Source organism: Xenopus laevis, chromosome 5L, assembly GCF_017654675.1.
Source record: "Xenopus laevis strain J_2021 chromosome 5L, Xenopus_laevis_v10.1, whole genome shotgun sequence".
NCBI classification, from domain to species: Eukaryota; Metazoa; Chordata; class Amphibia; order Anura; family Pipidae; genus Xenopus; species Xenopus laevis.
This window is the reverse complement of record NC_054379.1, coordinates 104,732,221-104,751,276: the sequence shown is the minus strand read 5'-3', so window position 1 is coordinate 104,751,276 and position 19,056 is coordinate 104,732,221. Positions and strand designations below refer to the sequence as shown.

Below are 19,056 nucleotides of genomic sequence, written 5' to 3'. Positions count from 1 at the left end.
CAGCACCCCACACACTTGCACACAACATACAATTGGTCAGTTGTACACACATACACACACTATGTTGTCGTTTTTTTTTTTTTTTATCGCATTGTCTGTTTTCTTGTCTGAAAAAGCTTGCCATTGTCAATAGCGTATTCGCTAATTGCACTGTGCAATACCTTTTGTATGTTATTTCGGTGATTATACTGTGATTTTGGCACATTTTTAGTCATTTTATTGCATGTTTAGCCATTTCATTACATTTTCAGCTTTGCGAAGGTGTTGTTCCCCTATTTATGTCCCCTATTTGGCCATGCTAAAAAATTCAAACATTGATTCTGACTGCTGATTACAGTAGGCGAAAAAAAGCATTGATTTTTGCTGTTTTGTTGGATTTTAGTGATTTTATACCATTTCGCTCTGTTCTTTGTTACTTCATTTTGACCATGGAAATTTTGTCTGCTATATAACCATTTGGAGGTCTTTTCATATAAGGCATCAAACTGTTCAGTACACCCCTGGCGTTCATATTTAGGATGCTTTATGCTGGTACGTTATGAAATGTGGGGTATATAATGGGTAAAATGCAAGCTTTGTGACTATTTTCAGAAATTCCATTAAAACGTTATGTTTAGCATTGCTTTGCGGTTTGGTAGTTTGCAGTAAAAAGATGTAATTACCTTCTTTAGATTCGTCTGAATGTGTTCTTTTGGAAAATATATTGTTTTCTATGGTCTCCATACTGTTAGGGGGTCTTATGGTACATAATGCACATACCAGGTGCTTGTATTGTAGTAGTCAGTGTCATATGTGAAAATTCATATGTACTATTTTCATTTGGGTGTCTCTGTATGCCACCTAGTTTGGTAAATCTTTTCATATCAGGCATCAAACTGTTCAGTACACTCCTTGCTTTCATATTTAGGATGACTTTTGCAGGTACGTTACAAAATGTGGGGTATATAATGGTGTAAAATGCAAGCTTTGTGACTATTTTCAGAAAGTTAAAAAAAAAAATGTTTAGCATAGCTTTGCGGTTTGGTAGTTAACAGTAGAAAGATGGCATTACCTGCTTTAGATTCATCTGAATGTGTACTTTCAGAAACTATATGGTTTTCTAGGGTCTCCATACTGTTAGGGGCTCTCATTGGGTGCTTATGTTGTAGTATCCAGTGTCATACTTGAAATTTCATATGCCCTATTTGAATTTGGGGGTCTCTGTATGCCACATAGTTTGGTAAATCTATGTTTATTGGGTATCAAACTGTTTAGTAGACCCCCGGCATTCATATTTAGGATGCTTTATGCTGGTAATGATACATGGACTATACAATGCTGGAAATTTTCAGGTATTTCACCAAAACTTCCATTTTAGGGAAAGCCTTGTGACTCAGTAGTTTGGAGCAGAAAGGCATGGGTACCCATTTTAGATTCAGTAGAATTTGTCCTTTCAATGTGTCTATCTTTCATTGGCTGAAGTTACCCACAGGACTATTTGTATGCGCTAACTTAATTTTGGGGCCTCTAAATGCCTCTAAACCTATGAACAATGGGCACCAAACTGTTTGGAGGAACCCTGGCAATCATATTTAGGGTGCTTTTTCTTGGTACGTAACGATACATGGGTTTTATGGTGCTGGGAAGTTGAAGCTTTGAGGCAATTTTCAGATATTTCACCAAAACCGACAAATTTGGGAAAGCCTTGTAACTCAGTAGTTTGGAGCAGAAAGGCATGGGTACCCATTTTAGATTCAGTAGAATGTGTCCTTTTCGGTCGAATCCTTCTGCCTGGCCAATCCGAATCCTAATTTGCATATGCAAATTCGGGTCGGGGAGGGAAATCGCATACATTTTTGTCACAAAACAAGGAAGTAAAAAATGTTTTCCCTTTCTGCCGAAACTTTCAAGAAGGATTCGGGGGTTTGGCCGAATCCAAAAAAGTGGATTCATGCATCCCTAGTAAACCTATTTTTCTGTGTTTTTACCCCACAAGAAATGCAGTCAATGTGCTGATTTTTCAGTAGCTGAAGTAAAGTCCTGGACAATTTGGATGTGCTAACTTCATATTGGGGTCTCTAAATGCCAGATTCTTTGGTAAAACTATGCAAAATGGGGATCAAACTGTTCAGTGGACCCCTGGCAATCATATTCAGGGTGCTTTTTCTTGGTATCTAATATAATGTGTGATATGTGGAGCAGCAAAATAAATCCTTTTGAACTGATTTTTTAAAAATTTGATACATTTTTATAAAAAACGCTATGTTCAGACAAGCTTTGATGTTTGGTAGTTGGGAGTAGAGAGACATGGTTACCTATTTTAGAATCAGCAGAATGTGTACTTTCCAAAAATATATAGTTTTCTGTGGCAAACCTACTGTTTCAGTAGTTTGTGGCCTTGGAATCTAAAGTATGCAGTTTTCTGCCTTCTGCTTTCAAAATTCGGTAATATACTGCCGGGAGTTTTTGCTGTACAGATGTCCTAAATCTGCCTAAAACTATATATATTATTATTATTATTATTATTATTAACATGTATTTATATAGCGCCAACATATTGCGTAGCACTGTAAAGTAACTGTGATTATACAACTACATCACATGAATTACATACATAGAATATATGGAGTAACAAACATCACAATCAATACAGGTACAAAGAGGTGAGGAAGGCCCTATGCATAGGCATACAGTCTAAAGGGAAGGGAGTAATACACAAGGTGTGGGAGTGGGCAAGATCGAAGTAAGTGGGTGAGAAATGTGGTATTGTATGTGGTGTTGCGTTTGGTAGTTAAGCAGAGTGAGGGTAGGCTTCTCGAAAGAAGTGAGTTTTCAGAGATTTTTTGAAAGCAGAAAGGTTGGGAGAAAGTTCCAGAGGAGGGGTGCAGCCCTTCCAAAGTCTTGAATGCGAGCATATGAGGAGGTAATGAGAGAAGAGTTGAGTAGCAGGTCAGTAGAGGAGCGAAGTAAGCGAGTGGGTGAGTATATAGAGATGAGTTCAGAGATGTAGGGTGGAGCAGAGTTGTGAAGTGCTTTGAAAGTCAGTGTCATTAATTTGAATTTGATTCTGAAAGGTAACGGTCTGGTATTGGCACGTTCAAGAGACATGAGGCTTTCCAAATCAGTTGGATTTTCATGAGTAAAATATTTTTCTGGTATAAGTTCATATATTGTGAAAGGGGACATATAGCATACATTTTCACAATGCTTTAAACCATTTCAAATAATGTATAATAGAAGAGTGTTTTTATTTCAATACCTTTTGCATCAAAAAACGCCTGTATTAGCTTGAAAACTGTTCTCAGCCCTCCCCCTTTGAAACTTCCTGTCTCAGACTCTTCAGTATCTGAACTGCAGCCGACGGCTCTTTCTGTATAAGCTATAGGGCAACAGCCAATGAGGGAGGAGTGGGCGTGTCTGATGTCTCTCTCAGTCCTTCCCTGCAGACTTCTGTTAACCCTTACTGCTGGTTTTCCCTTCCCTGCTCCTTTCTCTCCCTCTCTGTCCTATTTCTGTAACCCCCTCTCTGCCCTGTTTGTTTTCCTCCCCCTCCCTTCACTGCTTGTTCCTTTCTCTTGCCCTGCAATAATCGTGGAAAAGAAAGAAAAGCAAATTTCTGTATAAATAAAACATAATCTGCTGCTAAATGTATTTTATTCTTTTCTGGGGGCAATGAGCAGTATGAGCAGTTAGTGTAAGTACCATAGTCATTTTCTACCCAGTATTATGTTGTATACAACCAGCAATCAACGTCTTTTTGGGGTTTCCTTTGTAACTCCCTGCACCTGTTATTATATGTTATACAATTCCATCAGCTGCATTTATTCCCTTGCAACTCCCTGCACCTCATTATAAATTGTTCCATAACAGCTGCATTTCTCCTTGCAACTCCCTGCACCTGATCATAAATTATCCCAGAACAGCTGCATTTATTCCCTTGCAACTCCCCGCACCTCCCTATAAATTGTTCCATACCAGCTGTATTTCCTCTTGCAACTCCCTGCACCTCCCTATAAATTGTTCCATAACAGCTGCATTTCCCCTTGCAACTCCCTGCACCTGATCAAAAATGATCCCAGAACAGCTGCGATTATTCCCTTGCAACTCCCTGCACCTCCCTATAAATTGTTCCATAACAGCTGCACTTCCCCTTGCAACTCTCTGCACCTCCCTATAAATTGCTCCATAACAGCTGCATTTCCCCTTGCAACTCCCTGCACCTGATCAAAAATGATCCCAGAACAGCTGCGATTATTCCCTTGCAACTCCCTGCACCTCTCTATAAATTGTTCCATAACAGCTGTATTTCCTCTTGTAACTCCCTGCACCTCCCTATAAATTGTTCCATAACAGCTGCATTTCCCCTTGCAACTCCCTATAAATTGTTCCATACCAGCTGTATTTCCTCTTGCAACTCCCTGCACCTCCCTATAAATTGTTCCATAACAGCTGCATTTCCCCTTGCAACTCCCTGCACCTGATCAAAAATGATCCCAGAACAGCTGCGATTATTCCCTTGCAACTCCCTGCACCACCCTATAAATTGTTCCATAACAGCTGCACTTCCCCTTGCAACTCTCTGCACCTCCCTATAAATTGCTCCATAACAGCTGCATTTCCCCTTGCAACTCCCTGCACCTGATCAAAAATGATCCCAGAACAGCTGCGATTATTCCCTTGCAACTCCCTGCACCTCTCTATAAATTGTTCCATAACAGCTGTATTTCCTCTTGTAACTCCCTGCATTTCCCCTTGCAACTCCCTGCATCTGATAAACAATTATCCCAGAGCAGCTGTATTTATTCCCTTGCAACTCCCTGCACCTCCCTATAAATTGTTCCATAACAGCTGCACTTCCCCTTGTAACTCCCTGCACCTCCCTATAAATTGTTCCATAACAGCAGCACTTCCCCTTGCAACTCCCTGCACCTCCCTATAAATTGTTACACAACAGCTGCATTTCCCTTGCACCTCCCTGCACCTGATTATAACCTGTTCCACAACAGCTGTATTTCCTCTTATAACTCCCTGCACCTGATCATAAACTGCTCCACAAGAGCTTCATTTTACCTTGCAACTCCATGCACCTGGTCATAAATTGTTCCAGAACAGCTGCATTTTACCTTGCAACTCCATGCACCTGGTCATAAATTGTTCCAGAACAGCTGCATTTTACCTTGCAACTCCCTGCACCTGGTCATAAATTGTTCCAGAACAGCTGCATTTCCCCTTGCAACTCCCTGCACCTGGTCATAAACTGCTCCACAACAGCTGCATTCCCCTTGCAACTCCCTGCACCTGGTCATAAATTGTTCCAGAACAGCTGCATTTCCCCTTGCAACTCCCTGCACCTGGTCATAAACTGCTCCACAACAGCTGCATTCCCCTTGCAACTCCCTGCACCTGGTCATAAATTGTTTCAGAAAAGTTGCATTTTACCTTGCAACTCCCTGCACCTGGTCATAAATTGTTCCAGAACAGCTGCATTTCCCCTTGCAACTCCCTGCACCTGGTCATAAACTGTTCCACAACAGCTGCATTCTCCTTGCAACTCCCTGCACCTGGTCATAAATTGTTTCAGAAAAGTTGCATTTTACCTTGCAACTCCCTGCACCTGGTCATAAATTGTTCCAGAACAGCTGCATTTCCCCTTGCAACTCCCTGCACCTGGTCATAAACTGTTCCACAACAGCTGCATTCTCCTTGCAACTCCCTGCACCTGGTCATAAATTGTTCTTAAACAGCTGCATTTTACCTTGCAACTCCCTGCACCTGGTCATAAATTGTTCCAGAATAGCTGCATTTCCCCTTGCAACTCCCTGCACCTGGTCATAAATTGTTCCAGAATAGCTGCATTTCCCCTTGCAACTCCCTGCACCTGGTCATAAATTGTTCCGGAACAGCTGCATTTACTCCCTTGCAACTCCCTGCACCTGATCATATATGAATATGAAGGAAAACAAAGCTACAGCTGCTGTTCTGCAATATCATAACAGTGAATACTAATGGCACTGTTTGTATAAGTGATATAATGTAATAGAGGCAGGGAGTTGCACAGTGTATAACAATATATTATGGGCTATAGATTATGTCCAGGGACATGTGTGACTGATGCCTATTTGCTGTGGAACACAGGACAATACTGTTGTACTTTAAATAAAAGAAAATACTATTACATTACTATTACAGTTTGTATTAACCTTCACATATATTGATTAATGTTGAGCATTTCAGGGATGTTGTTATAAGTGAATGATCAGGCAGCAGCATAAGACAGGTATGTGCAGGCTGGACACACAGGACAGAGGGTGGGAGGGGAGGAGTTTGGCTGCTACAGCTCAGGAGTTCAGCCTGTCAGTGAGTGCTGTGACCACTTCCTGTGAGAGAATGAACAGACACTCCCACTCTTCATTTCAGCCTAGCTTCTGACCTGAGAGGTTCTCTCTGCAGCTCTGATAATGACAGTTCTAGGGGGTAAAATGCTTTCAAAACGTTTTTCTTTCTGCATCATTACATGTTTTGAGGAAGGATGTGCAATATATCTGAATATGAAGGTTATATGAAATGTCCCCTTGAAAAATAGGATTTTTTCAATTTTTTTTTTGTATTTAGCACTATTAATCTTTTTGCAGAGGTGGAAATACATGAAAACTCAGGCAGATTTAGAAAGCTGTTTCTCCTGAAAAAAACTATGTATAGTTTTCCTAGGTGGGTTTCCCCTCAGAAAATGCCCCTAAAGTGAGAGAGCACAAAATGTCTAAAAAAAAGTCTGGCATTTCACGTAACCAAAATGGTCAATTCTGCTGGCACTTAAAGGGTTAATTGTACCATTGCTTTATCATGGGAAATCACCCGCTGGAAAAGTAATTTTTTTTGGGGATGATGCTGCTATTCTATTAAAAAAACATAAGTATAACCATGAAATCAATGTGTGTGCGTGCGTGTGTGCGCTGACAGGCCGATGGTGTGCCACTGACATTTATAACAGAGACACCTTATCATAGCTTTCTTTTATGTAGTGCTAGAAGGAGTAAGGCTGCAGTTGTGTCTGGCTCACATTTATTCTGCCTCTCATTATGTTATGATTATCTTGCAGCGAAGAGAGAGATTCCAGCACCAACCGCAACGGTTGCCTCATCCAAACCCTCTATGTCTGAGGATGAGCTAGAGAAGAAATCCAAAGCCATCATAGAAGAATATTTGCACATTAATGATATGAAGGTAACTAAGCAATCTATATTTTTATTCCTGTCCTAGTCAAAATTGTTCCTATAATTTTTTAACAATTTGTTTTGCAGGAAGCTCTCCAGTGTGTAGTGGAGCTTAATAGTCCAACGCTGCTATTTATCTTTGTTCGGAATGGGATCGAGTCAACACTAGAGAGAAGCACTATTGCCCGGGAGCATATGGGGCTACTTCTGTACCAATTGGTGAAGGCGGGAACTCTGTCCAGGGAGCAGTATTACAAAGGGTATGTGTCATGTAGTTCCCCTCTAGACCTAGAATATTTAGGAAGAGAATATGCAAGATCATTCATTCATTCATTATACCAGTATTGTCTTTGTGTATAATGTGTCAAGTATTTATTTTGGATTCATCCGAATCCTTCGTGAGAGATTCGGCCGAATACCGAACCGAATCCAAACCCTAATTTGCATATGCAAATTAGGGGTTGGAAGGGGAAAACATTTTTTTACTTGGTTTCTGAAAAAAGTCACGCGATTTCCCTCCCCACCCCTAATTTGCATATGCAAATTAGGATTTGAGTTGTGCTGGGCAGAAGGATTCGGCTGAAACCTTGTCGAACCCCAACCGAATCCTGGATTTGGTGCATTCCTAGTCTATGGAAACATTTCACAAAATGCTTGGAGCCTAAACAATCCGTTAAGTAAGGAAATAAACCAAAAAAAAGACCACCTATGAACAATTCATTGTTTTTCATATACTAGTGTGTAGCATAGCAAGAATCCAGTATTTAATTAAAGGGTATGTAAATTAGTAAAGCTTCTACAGAAGAAAACTACTGCTTCTAATGATGGTTTTATGCCAGAGATTCTGGAAATCTACTCTGGATCAGAACACGCGGCCTCACAAGGCACACTGTAGAATCCATTATGCACTTTGTGCTGCCTGAGAGGTCTGTACCTAATTCGAATGCAGTAGAGTAGATGAGAAACTTGAAAATTACAGCTTTAAAGTAGAGATGCACCCAATCCACTATTTTGTATTCGGCCGAACCCCCGAATCCTTTGAGAGAGATTCGGCCGAATACTGAACCGAATCCTAATTTACATATGCAAATTAGGGGTGGGAAGGGGGAAACCTTTTTACTTCCTTGTTTTGTGATAAAAGTCAAACGGTTTCCCTCCCTGCCCCTAATTTACATATGCAAATTAGGATTTGGATTCAGCCAAATCCGAATCCTGCTGAAAAAGGCCGAATCCTGGATTCGGTGCATCCCTACTTTAAAGGGGTTGTTCACCTTCCAACGCTTTTTTTGTTCAGTTGGTTTCAGATAGTTTACCAGAAATAAAGACTTTTTCCAATTACTTTTTATTTTCAATTTGTGACTGATTTTCTAATATTGAAGTGTAACGTTTAATTTTTCACCTTCCAAAGCAGCTCTGGGGTGGGGGTGTCGCCGACCCTGTATACTGTTCGATACATTTAGTTGATTCATTTATCTTTGTCCCTGCTAAGCAGAATCCCTGAGTTTCATTACAGGCTGATGAGAAATGTATCCACTAAATGTTGCAAAATTGGAACAGTCTAGAGTCTTTGCCTGAATTACTGAGCTGCCAGATTGAAACACCTGGGTCAGGGACTAGTGATGTGCGGGTCTGTTTTCCCGACCCGCACCTGCCCGAGCACCACTTCCTGGTTCCTTTTATAGGCCCCTGCCGATGACACCGCAAAAGGGGCCTGCGGTCGAGCAGGTGCATGTCTATAAAAGTTGAACCTTGAAGTCGGAAACAAGCCTTGGTAAGGTCGTGGCCAGGGAGAGCAGTCAGAAGAGCTCAAACTGGATCTGTCCATGACCCGGAAAGGGGGGTGCGAGGTCTGCCCGAACCCCGCCCGACTTGCGCCTATCTGGCTGGCCCAAACATCACTAACAGGGACATTAAAGGGATACTGTCATGGGAAAACATGTTTTTTTCAAAATGCATCCGTTAATAGTGGTGCTCCAGCAGAATTCTGTACTGAAATCTATTTCTCAAAATTTGTATTCAATTTTGAAATCTGACATGGGGCTAGACATATTGTCAATTTCCCAGCTGCCCCAATTCATGTGACTTGTGCTCTGATAAACTTCAATCACTCTTTACTGCAAGTTAGAGTGAAATCACCCCCTCCCTTCCCTCCCCAGAAGCCAAACAAAAGAACAATGGGAAGGTAACCAGATAGCAGCTCCCTAACACAAGATAACAGCTGCCTGGTAGATCTAAGAACAACACTCAATAGTAAAAACCCATGTCTCACTGAGACACATTCAGTTACATTGAGAAGGAAAAACAGCAGCCTGCCAGAAAGCATTTCTCTCCTAAAGTGCAGGCACAAGTCACATGACTGGGGGCAGCTGGGAAATTGACAAAATGTCTAGCCCCATGTCAGATTTTAAAATTGAATATAAAAAAAATCTGTTTGCTCTTTTGAGAAATGGATTTCAGTGCAGAATTCTGCTGGAGTAGCACTATTAACTGATGCGTTTTGAAAAAAACATGTTTTCTGATGACAGGATGGATCCCTTTAAACTTTAAACCTAGATTTTGGAAAAACCGTAAAAAATGGAAACTAATTGAAAAGTTTTTCTGGTGGTTTGGTTTATGTTCTGTAGTAGAAAGAAGACTTTAAGTACGGAGGCTGCAGTCAGAGAATAAAATATCACTAAAAGGTAGTGATGAAGTGGCAGATCGAAGCAGGGTTGGTAGGAAATACTGCCACTACCACGGCAATTAAACACCGTAATTAAAGCTTGCAGAGATTTTACAGGTTTCCTCTGTTGCACTTATGTAAGTTTTTTTTTATTTTTTTTAGGATGCTTGAAGTACTGGAAGTAGGTGAAGACATGGAAATAGACATTCCCCACATCTGGCTGTATCTAGCGGAGATCATCAGCCCTGTGCTGCTAGAGGGAGGGATTCTGATGGGGGAGCTGTTCAGGTAAGATATGTCTCGAGTAATTGGTGTATTGTGCAAAGACTTTATTAGTAGGCTCTGTGGACCAATGAGGTAGGTAACAAGTCTGTATGGAGATGCCTTTAGTACTAAGATCTAGAAATCTGGAAAGGCGGTTAAGGTAGTTCCAGTATCCCTTGGACAAAGAAGTGAATTAGAAATTTCAGTTCCTTTAAATGACACTTTGTGCTTTCCCTCCTAGAGAGCTGACCAAACCATTAGTACTCATTGGCAAAGCTGGTATCCTTCTGGCAGAAATCCTTGGATTATTATGCAAAGGCATGGTGAGTATATTTCTGGTTGGTATGCCGTTTTTCATTTATTACCTAAATGTTTGTTAATAACACTGATTCATGAAAACATCCTGTATGTTGCTTTCCTCAAATCAGAGTCATAAGAAGGCTGGAGCCCTATGGAAAGAATCTGGGTTAAGCTGGAAGGAATTCTTATCCAAGGATCAGGATATTAATACGTTTATCACTGAAAAGGTATAAAATATGTACCCTGAAACGTTCTTTTGTACTTTCTTTTTAACTGATGCTTTGCTCAATGCAAATATGCTGCATAGTTTGGTTTTAGCCATTGCCATTCTCATGGCTCCCTTGGAGCAGCTCTTGGGGGGGAGGGGGGATAATTTTAGCAGGGTTCTTTTGCCCTGCTAAAATTATCGATGCTGCAGAGAAATGTATCCACTAACGGTAGCAATCTTAGGGGGTTATTTACTTTTTTTTAATAAAATCTGGCTTTTAAAAAATAACGGATTTTTCGGAATCTATTACCCCCTGAGGATGGAAAAGTCTGAATCAGAAAGGTTGCATATAAGTCAATGAGAGAAGTCCCAATGATTTTTTGATGTGTGCTGGAATTCGTGCAATACCCTAGATTTTTCAGGCAAAAAGCATAAGAAATCTGAGTTTTCGGGTAAAAAAGCAGAAAAAAAACAAATTTTCACTAAATTTTTTTGGAAGGTGCAGAACCCCTTTAACTCTGTTAAGATCTTTAAGCCATATGAAATGCATTTCATGACAGCTGTAGAAATTGCGTTTGTAAAAGCTGTTCTTCAAGTAGTTACATCAGTGGTGCTCCATTAGAATAACAGACCAAATAACTGGGTATACAGTCCTATGAAAAAGTTTGGGAACCCCTCTCAGCCTGTATAATAATTTACTCCACTTTCAACAAAAAAAGATAAAAATGGTATGTCTTTCATTTCCAACAGGGGAACATCTGAGTACTGGGATGTTTTCTGAACAAAGATGTTTAGTAAATTAGTATTCAGTTGTATGAAATTAAATCAAATGTGAAAAACTGGCTGTGCATAAATTTGGGTACCCTTGTAATTTTGCTAATTTGAATGCATGTAACTGCTCAATACTGATTACTGGCAACACCAAATTGCTTGTATTAGCTTGTTAAGCCTTGAACTTCATAGGCAAGTGTGTCCAATCATGAGAAAAGGTATTTAAGGTGGCCAATTGCAAGTTGTGCTTCTGTTTGACTCTCCTCTGAAGAGTGGCAGCATGGGATCCTCAAAGCAACTCTCAAAAGATCTGAAAACAGATATTGTTCAGTATCATATTTTAGGGGAAGGCTACAAAAAGCTATCTGAGGTTTAAACTGTCAGTTTCAACTGTAAGGAATGTAATCAGGAAATGGAAGGCCACAGGCACTGTTGCTGTAATCCCAGGTCTGGCAGGCCAAGAAAAATAAAGGCGTGGCATATGCAAAGTATTATGAGTGGTTACAGACAACCCAAGGATCACCTCTAAAGACCTGCAAGAACATCTTGCTGCAGATAGTGTATCTGTGCATCGTTCTACAATTCAGCCCAATTTGCACAAAGAACATCTGTATGGCAAGGTGATGAGAAAAAAGCCTTTTCTGCACTCACACAAACAGAATTACTTGTATGCAAAAGCTCATTTAGACAAGCCAGTAATTTTGGAACAAAGTGATTTGAACTATGACACAAAATGAGTTATTTGGTCATAACAAAAAGCGCTTTGCATGGTGGAAGAAGAACACCGCATTCCAAGAAAAACACCTGCTATATACTGTCAAATTTGGAGGTTCCATCATGCTGGGTGGCTAACAAGGGCCCCAGTCCCTGAACTAAAGTCGAGGGTTGAATGAATTCAACCCAATATCAACTAATTCTTCATGATAATATTCAAGCATCAGTCACAAAGTTGAAGTTTCGCAGGGGTTGGATATTCCAACAAGACAATGACCCTAAACACACTTCGAAATCTACAAAGGCATTTATGCAAAGGGAGAAGTACAATATTCTGGAATGGCTGTCACGGTCCCCTGACTTGAATATCATGGAAAATCTATGGGATGATTTGAAGCAGGCTGCCATGCTCGACAGCCATCAAATTTAACTGAACTGGAGAGATTTTGTATGGACGAATGGTCAGAAATACCGCCATCCAGAATCCAGACACTCATCAAAGGTGGCGTCTAGAGGCTGTTACATTTGCAATAGGAGGCTCAACTAAGTATTGATGTAATATCTCTGTTGGGGTTCCCAAATTTATGCACCTGTCTAATTTTGATACATATTGCATATTTTCTGATAATTCAATAAACTTTGTCACTGCTGAAATACTACTGTTTCCATAAGGCATGTTATATATTAAAAGGAAGTTGCTTTCTGTGCACAGATGTTGATAAAAATGTATTGAAGTAAAAGGAAGTTACTACTTTGAAAGCTCAGCCAATGATAAATAAAACTCCAAAGAATTAAGAGGGGTTCCCAAACTTTTTTTTTTTTTTTTTTTTTTTACAACAGCAGTCAAGAGCAGTCCAATAATGCAATTTGTTTTGGCAAGCAGAGAAGTGGACACAACTGCCCATATTGACTCCAAATCACTTTACGGGCAATGGCAGATGGGATACTTTGTTTCCCCCTGTGAATTGGGGTGCTTTGTTGACTGGGGAATGTTATTACCTACCTACTGTTCTACAAGGACATGGTCTTGCATAATAAACTGTGATGGCTGCCTCTGCACCTTTTAGAAAATAAAATTTGAATTGGTAGAATGAACTATTTGCACTGCTCACCGTGTAATATAGTAATAAAAACATAAAAAGCATGATAGTATTATTTTTTTAAGGCCTGTCCCTTATCGTTCTGTATTTGTTTTTCTCTTCTAAATGCTCAAAGTTCTCACTGCTGCTTTTTTTTTTTTCCAATAGAAACTCGAGTACACAACAGGAGATGAGACTGAAACACCTTGTCAGAAGGAACTTTCCCCTGCTGAACTTGATAACATTTTGACAAAGCTTTTGAAGGAGAACAGCAGCAATCAGAAGATATTTGACTGGATTGAAGTAAGTAGTGGGGAATGTTGCAGAGCTACATATGTGGCTTGACTGTTAGATGTCTGTACCTTACCGCTTTGCTCATTTCAGGCCAACTTCAATGACCAGGAATCTTCATCCAATACTTTTGTTCGAACTCTAATGAGCACTGTGTGCCACTCTGCTATTATTTGTAAGTATTATAGCTCTATTAAAATGCCCAACCATTTCTTGTTTTTTTTTTTTGTTTGTTTTGTGAAGGTTGTCTTGTCTTTTTCTTTTCAGTTGAGAATCCTTGTAGGGTGGATGTTAATATTATCCATGCTAGAGCCAAACTTCTCCAAAAATATTTAAGTGACGAGGCCAAGGAACTACAGGCTCTCTATGCTTTGCAGGCACTTGTTGTGAAGCTTGACCAGCCTCCAAGTAAGTAGTAAGCCAGCCACTGCTGTTGCTGCCCATTCCATCTATCCTCTTGCCTGTTAAAATGTATTTACTATATCATTGTTTTAATGTTAATTGTCGCATATAAACAAGCTTTCTGTCTCTACTCTCAGATCTCCTACGAATGTTTTTTGATGCTCTATATGATGAGGATGTGATAAAAGAAGAACCATTCTACAAGTGGGAGTCCAGCAAAGACCCAGCTGAACAGCAAGGAAAAGGTGTTGCTCTAAAATCTGTCACTGCCTTCTTCACGTGGCTTCGAGAAGCAGAGGATGAGTCTGATAACTAACAGTGCAGGCTAGATGTAATGCCAGCCATCCTTTCTCTGTTTTCCTCTGGGCTTCCATTTTTTTTTTTTCTCTCTTGCGGTTTTCATACCACCCAAGCGCTAACTGACTTCACCAGAAAACACAAATACCCATGATTTTGCATTGGAGGAAATATTGAATTTGGCTTTAAAGATGACCAAGGCCATATTTCTAGGAGAGCCTGGAGTAAAATCAAAAGATGGTAGGAATCCCGGTACAGAGATTGGGTGGAGCCTAACGCGCACACAGCTGTGCACACTGTAAAAGTTTCATGCATTTTTGGAATTTTTTTTTTTTTTTTTGGAAACAGTTTCTTTGGGGTTCACTTTAATAAAGGAGTACATTTGGGACTGCTGATAGAGGGATGGAAAACTGTTCCTGTGCCCTTCTTCCCTCTGTGTTGTCACACAACAGGGCTCTGGCAGACTTCTCTTACGCTTGCTGATGTGATTTTTTTTTTTTTTCCAAGAGCAGATTGTAGACCACATGCTTCAGTGGGATGGTGCATCTGTTCTTCCCTTCTGCTCTTGATGTCTGAAATATAGATATAAATATATATATATTATATATAAATATATATAATTATTGCAAATTGTTTTAGGTTGAAAGATGGCAACAGGTGCCATTTTTGAACCTTGCGTTTCTGATCTCCTGCCCACACGGAGTTCAGGAAGATGGCTTAAATTCATTGTTTGCTTTTTATATGCAAATTAGTAATCTAATGAATTCCTAACAGATCTGAAACAATCCACATTGGTGCGTACTCTACCAACTGCTGATTTTTGTTTGTTTTTTTTCTTTTTTTTTTTCTTTTTCTTTTTTTATATATATCCCCTGTTCCAGGGGGAATGAAAAGGACTTAATTTTATTATGTTAAGATCACCAAGTGTTGGAGATGCACCCCCGAAACCCATGCAAATTCTGTATTTATAGAGAAAGCAAAACCTTTCGGTTATTTTCCCTCCCTATATGTTCTGGAGGTTCTTGTAATTATGAAACAAACTTAAGGATTGAATTCAATTTGTAAATACATTTTGCTTTCTTTATTAAGTATTTAATGATTCTGACCTACAGATTTCCTGCAAAAACCTCTTTTCACAGAAACTGGAAATAAATGAGAACATTACATAAATTGTGCGATCTTTATTTTTGCTGTATAAACTGCAATGTCACTTTGCTTTACCTGTACAGTCCCTGCATCTGTCTCATGAAATGCATACCAAAGGGATGATTATCCAGTTCATTAGAAATAAGGTACAGGGATTCATTAGGCAGAACGTTTTGAATTATGGGAAGACCATCTCCCATACAATCAATTTATTAAATTTAAAAGATTTCTTTAATAATTAAAACAGTACCTTGTACTTGATTCAAACAAAATGATCATTATTACTTACCGGTGGCAAAACTATCCAATTGGGTTTATTTAATGTTTAAATTCTATTTTAGTAGACTTAAAGAGATACTGTCATGGGAAAAAACATTTTTTTCCAAAATGAATCAGTTAATAGTGCTGCTCCAGTAGAATTCTGCGCTGAAATCCATTTCTCAAAAGAGCAAACAGATTATTTTATATTAAATTTTGAAATCTGACATGGGGCTAGACATATTGTCAATTTCCCAGCTGCCTCATGTCATGTGACTTGTACTCTGATAAACTTCAATCACTCTTTACTGCTGTACTGCAAGTTGGAGTGATATCACCCCCCCCCCAGCAGCCAAACAAAAGAACAATGGGAAGGTAACCAGATAACAGCTCCCTAACACAAGATAACAGCTGCCCGGTAGATCTAAGAACAACACTCAATAGTAAAAACCCATGTCCCACTGAGACACATTCAGTTACATTGAGAAGGAAAAACAGCAGCCTGCCAGAAAGCATTTCTCTCCTAAAGTGCAGGCACAAGTCACATGACTGGGGGCAGCTGGGAAATTGACAAAATGTCTAGCCCCATGTCAGATTTCAAAATTGAATATAAAAAAATCTGTTTGCTCTTTTGAGAAATGGATTTCAGTGCAGAAGTCTGCTGGAGTAGCACTATTAACTGGTGCGTTTTGAAAAAAAACATGTTTTCCGATGACAGGATCGCTTTAAGGAATGAGCATCCAAATGACTGAAAGAGTCCTTATCTGGAAAATCCCAAGTCCTCCATATTCTGGATAAAAAAAAATCCCATACCTATAATAGTTTTGATCATTTTTGATGCCCATTACAAATCTGTAGCAATTGAAACATTTTTATGTTTTTGCTGCCTATATCCCTTGTTATACTCCAGTTAAAAAAAAAACAAAGCAGGACTTGCATTGTCAAAAACTCAGAACCAACAGGCCACAAGTAAATAAGCAAAGTGTATTTATTTAAATAAGTCACAGAAAAGCTTAACATATTTCATGCCCACATGGCATATATACCTGTGGCAGAATCTTAAAATATTATTGGCGGTGACCATTCCCTTAGCGCTATAGTTGCATTACTCAAGGGGAACTGATAGGGTTCATTCTTTAAGGGGCAGAACAGTGTGCTTTCTCAATTAGATAAAATATATTTGCACCAAATTTCTGATAAAAATGCAATCACAAACTTACTGGGCATGTCATATTAGATGTCCTAACCCAAAGTAAGAAAACAAACCAATTTGCACATTTAATTTTTCATACACCCTGCACATGTGCTAATAAATATTTTTCATTCTTTAGAGAATGTGACCTCCCCAAGAGTTGTCAAACTTTTTGTGTCTAGCCTGGCCGCTCATCCAATAGGAAACATTAGAGCACAAACCTTAATTTTAACAATAAACCAAACTGTTTATTGCTAAATTGTTGTTTTAAATTTATGGATAAATGCAATACTTATAGATATGCAGCCTTCAGAACAGAGCAGGGAATTTGGAATGACATTAAGTCTAGTTACCATAGAGACATAATATAATTTCAAGCTCCCTGCTCGTTCCCAAATGTGGACAACAGGAATATAGGGTGCTTTTTGTAATAGAAGAAATTATATAATAATTAGGGACAGCATTTTCCAACATGCATCGGCTAATAGTGCTGCTGCTGCAGAATTACTGCGCAATGCAAGTTGTAGTGATATCAACCCCATCCATTTCCCCCCAGCAGCAGAACAATGGGAAGTTAAAGGAACAGTAACACCAAAAAATAAGTGTTTAAAGTTATGAAAATATCATGTAATGTTGCCCTGCACTGGAAAAACTGTTTTGTTTGCTTTATAAACACTGCTATAGCTCATATAAACAATCTGCTGTGTAGATGGGCACAGGTTAAATAGTGGATAACCGATATGGCTGCCCCATTGCTACACAACCGCTTATTTATATAAACAATAGTAGTGTTCCTGAAGCAAACACATCCGTTTTACAAGTGCAGGGCAACACTGCATTTGATTATTATTACATAAAACACTTGAATTTTTTGATGTTACAGTTTCTTTAAAGGGACAGTAAATTAATCTAATTTATGGTTATTCTGCACTAGTACAACTTGTGTGTTTCAGAAAGACAACTACAGTTTATATAAACAAGCTGCTGTGTAGCCATGAGGGGCAGCCATGCAAAGCTGAAAAGGGGAAAAGGCACAGGATGCGGATACATTCTGTAGTATACAATGGGATTCTTCAGACCTTATCCGATATCTACTGTGTATCCTGCCAGTTTTACTTTCAGGGCTACAATACTTTCTATTGTCTAACTACCTTTAAATTTTTTTGGTGTTATTGTTCCTTTAACAAAATTACAGCTCCCTGTAACCTGCATTGCTAAAAATTCTCCTATGCCCCATGGTGGTAGTTATGAGAACAAAAGCACTCAATAGTAAAAATCTAAGTCCGCTTAAAGGATAAGTAAACCTTTAATATAAGTGAATATAAAATTGATTAGAGTGGCATTCTAAGAACTTTTGCAATTTATTTTCTTTTTATTCCAAGATATTAAAGGGATACATGTTCTGTTAATATGAGTGAATTTTGTTACAACAGCGTCACCTGCTGGGTCAGTTTCTGACCAGTCTCACTACCACGTAGTAGTAAAGGTTTACTTAACCTTTAAATATCGGGTATAGATCAAAACAAAGAGCGGAACTGGTACTAGAGTGTAACCCTATCGAGGGTCCTGTAAAGCGAACTATTGCAGCCTGTCACAGTCAAGCCTCCCGTACAACTAAATCTAATTCTGCAGTGTAAACTCTGGTGGGGCTAATTAGTTGTGCATTGGAACTTTAAGGATAACCATGGCAAGATGCTATTTGAAAGTTATGCGATTCACAAATAAAAGGTGTAAAATAGAAAATAAGCCACATAAAACCTGCCAATTTGCAGTAGAAGGCAATGGGGCTTTTATCTTCTTACAATCAAGCAGAGAATACTGTTCCCAAATCAAAGTAGGAAATACAGTTGAAAACTTCCTGACTTGTCCTCATGATTTGCTAGGCAATGGGGGTTTGCTAAAACTCAATATTTTCTCATTTTTAATTAAAACTAATTTGACCAAACTCCCATCCATGATTCTACCTTATTTATCAATAAAATAGCTAGAAATAAAATGTGGAAAAAGACTCTTGGGAAAAATTTAAATCCTACAAAATTTTCAAAATTTGACTCTTGAAATCCTGAATTTTTTTGGATGATCACCCGAAAATCATAAATTATTCAGATTACTGTATGAAACCCAGAGTAGATCACAATATCTTCCAATTTTAAAAAGTGCATCTACCTGACCTCCACAGGTTTGAGTATTTTGGATTCTGACTTTTAGCAGCCTCAGGGTATAATAGATCTCACAAAATTTTCACATATCTGCATTAGTAGACAAGGCCAGAACTAGGGGTA

The 19,056-nt window shown here is 39.1% G+C and overlaps 1 protein-coding gene across 7 annotated transcripts in view; it reads left to right on the top strand.

The window, feature by feature from the left end:
• eif4g1.L (eukaryotic translation initiation factor 4 gamma, 1 L homeolog) overlaps positions 1–15,348 on the top strand; it is a 57,489-nt gene extending 42,141 nt beyond the window's left edge. For all 7 annotated transcript variants that reach the window (XM_018263546.2, XM_018263545.2, XM_018263541.2 and 4 more), the window contains 9 exons: positions 7,076–7,200; positions 7,278–7,450; positions 10,015–10,140; positions 10,358–10,439; positions 10,545–10,643; positions 13,357–13,491; positions 13,573–13,654; positions 13,747–13,887; positions 14,019–15,348. In XM_018263546.2, the coding sequence (XP_018119035.1) occupies positions 7,076–7,200; positions 7,278–7,450; positions 10,015–10,140; positions 10,358–10,439; positions 10,545–10,643; positions 13,357–13,491; positions 13,573–13,654; positions 13,747–13,887; positions 14,019–14,197 (1,142 nt within the window). In that variant the 3' untranslated portion in view covers positions 14,198–15,348. The remainder of the gene's footprint in view (positions 1–7,075; positions 7,201–7,277; positions 7,451–10,014; positions 10,141–10,357; positions 10,440–10,544; positions 10,644–13,356; positions 13,492–13,572; positions 13,655–13,746; positions 13,888–14,018) is intronic.
• The last annotated feature ends 3,708 nt before the right edge of the window (positions 15,349–19,056 follow it).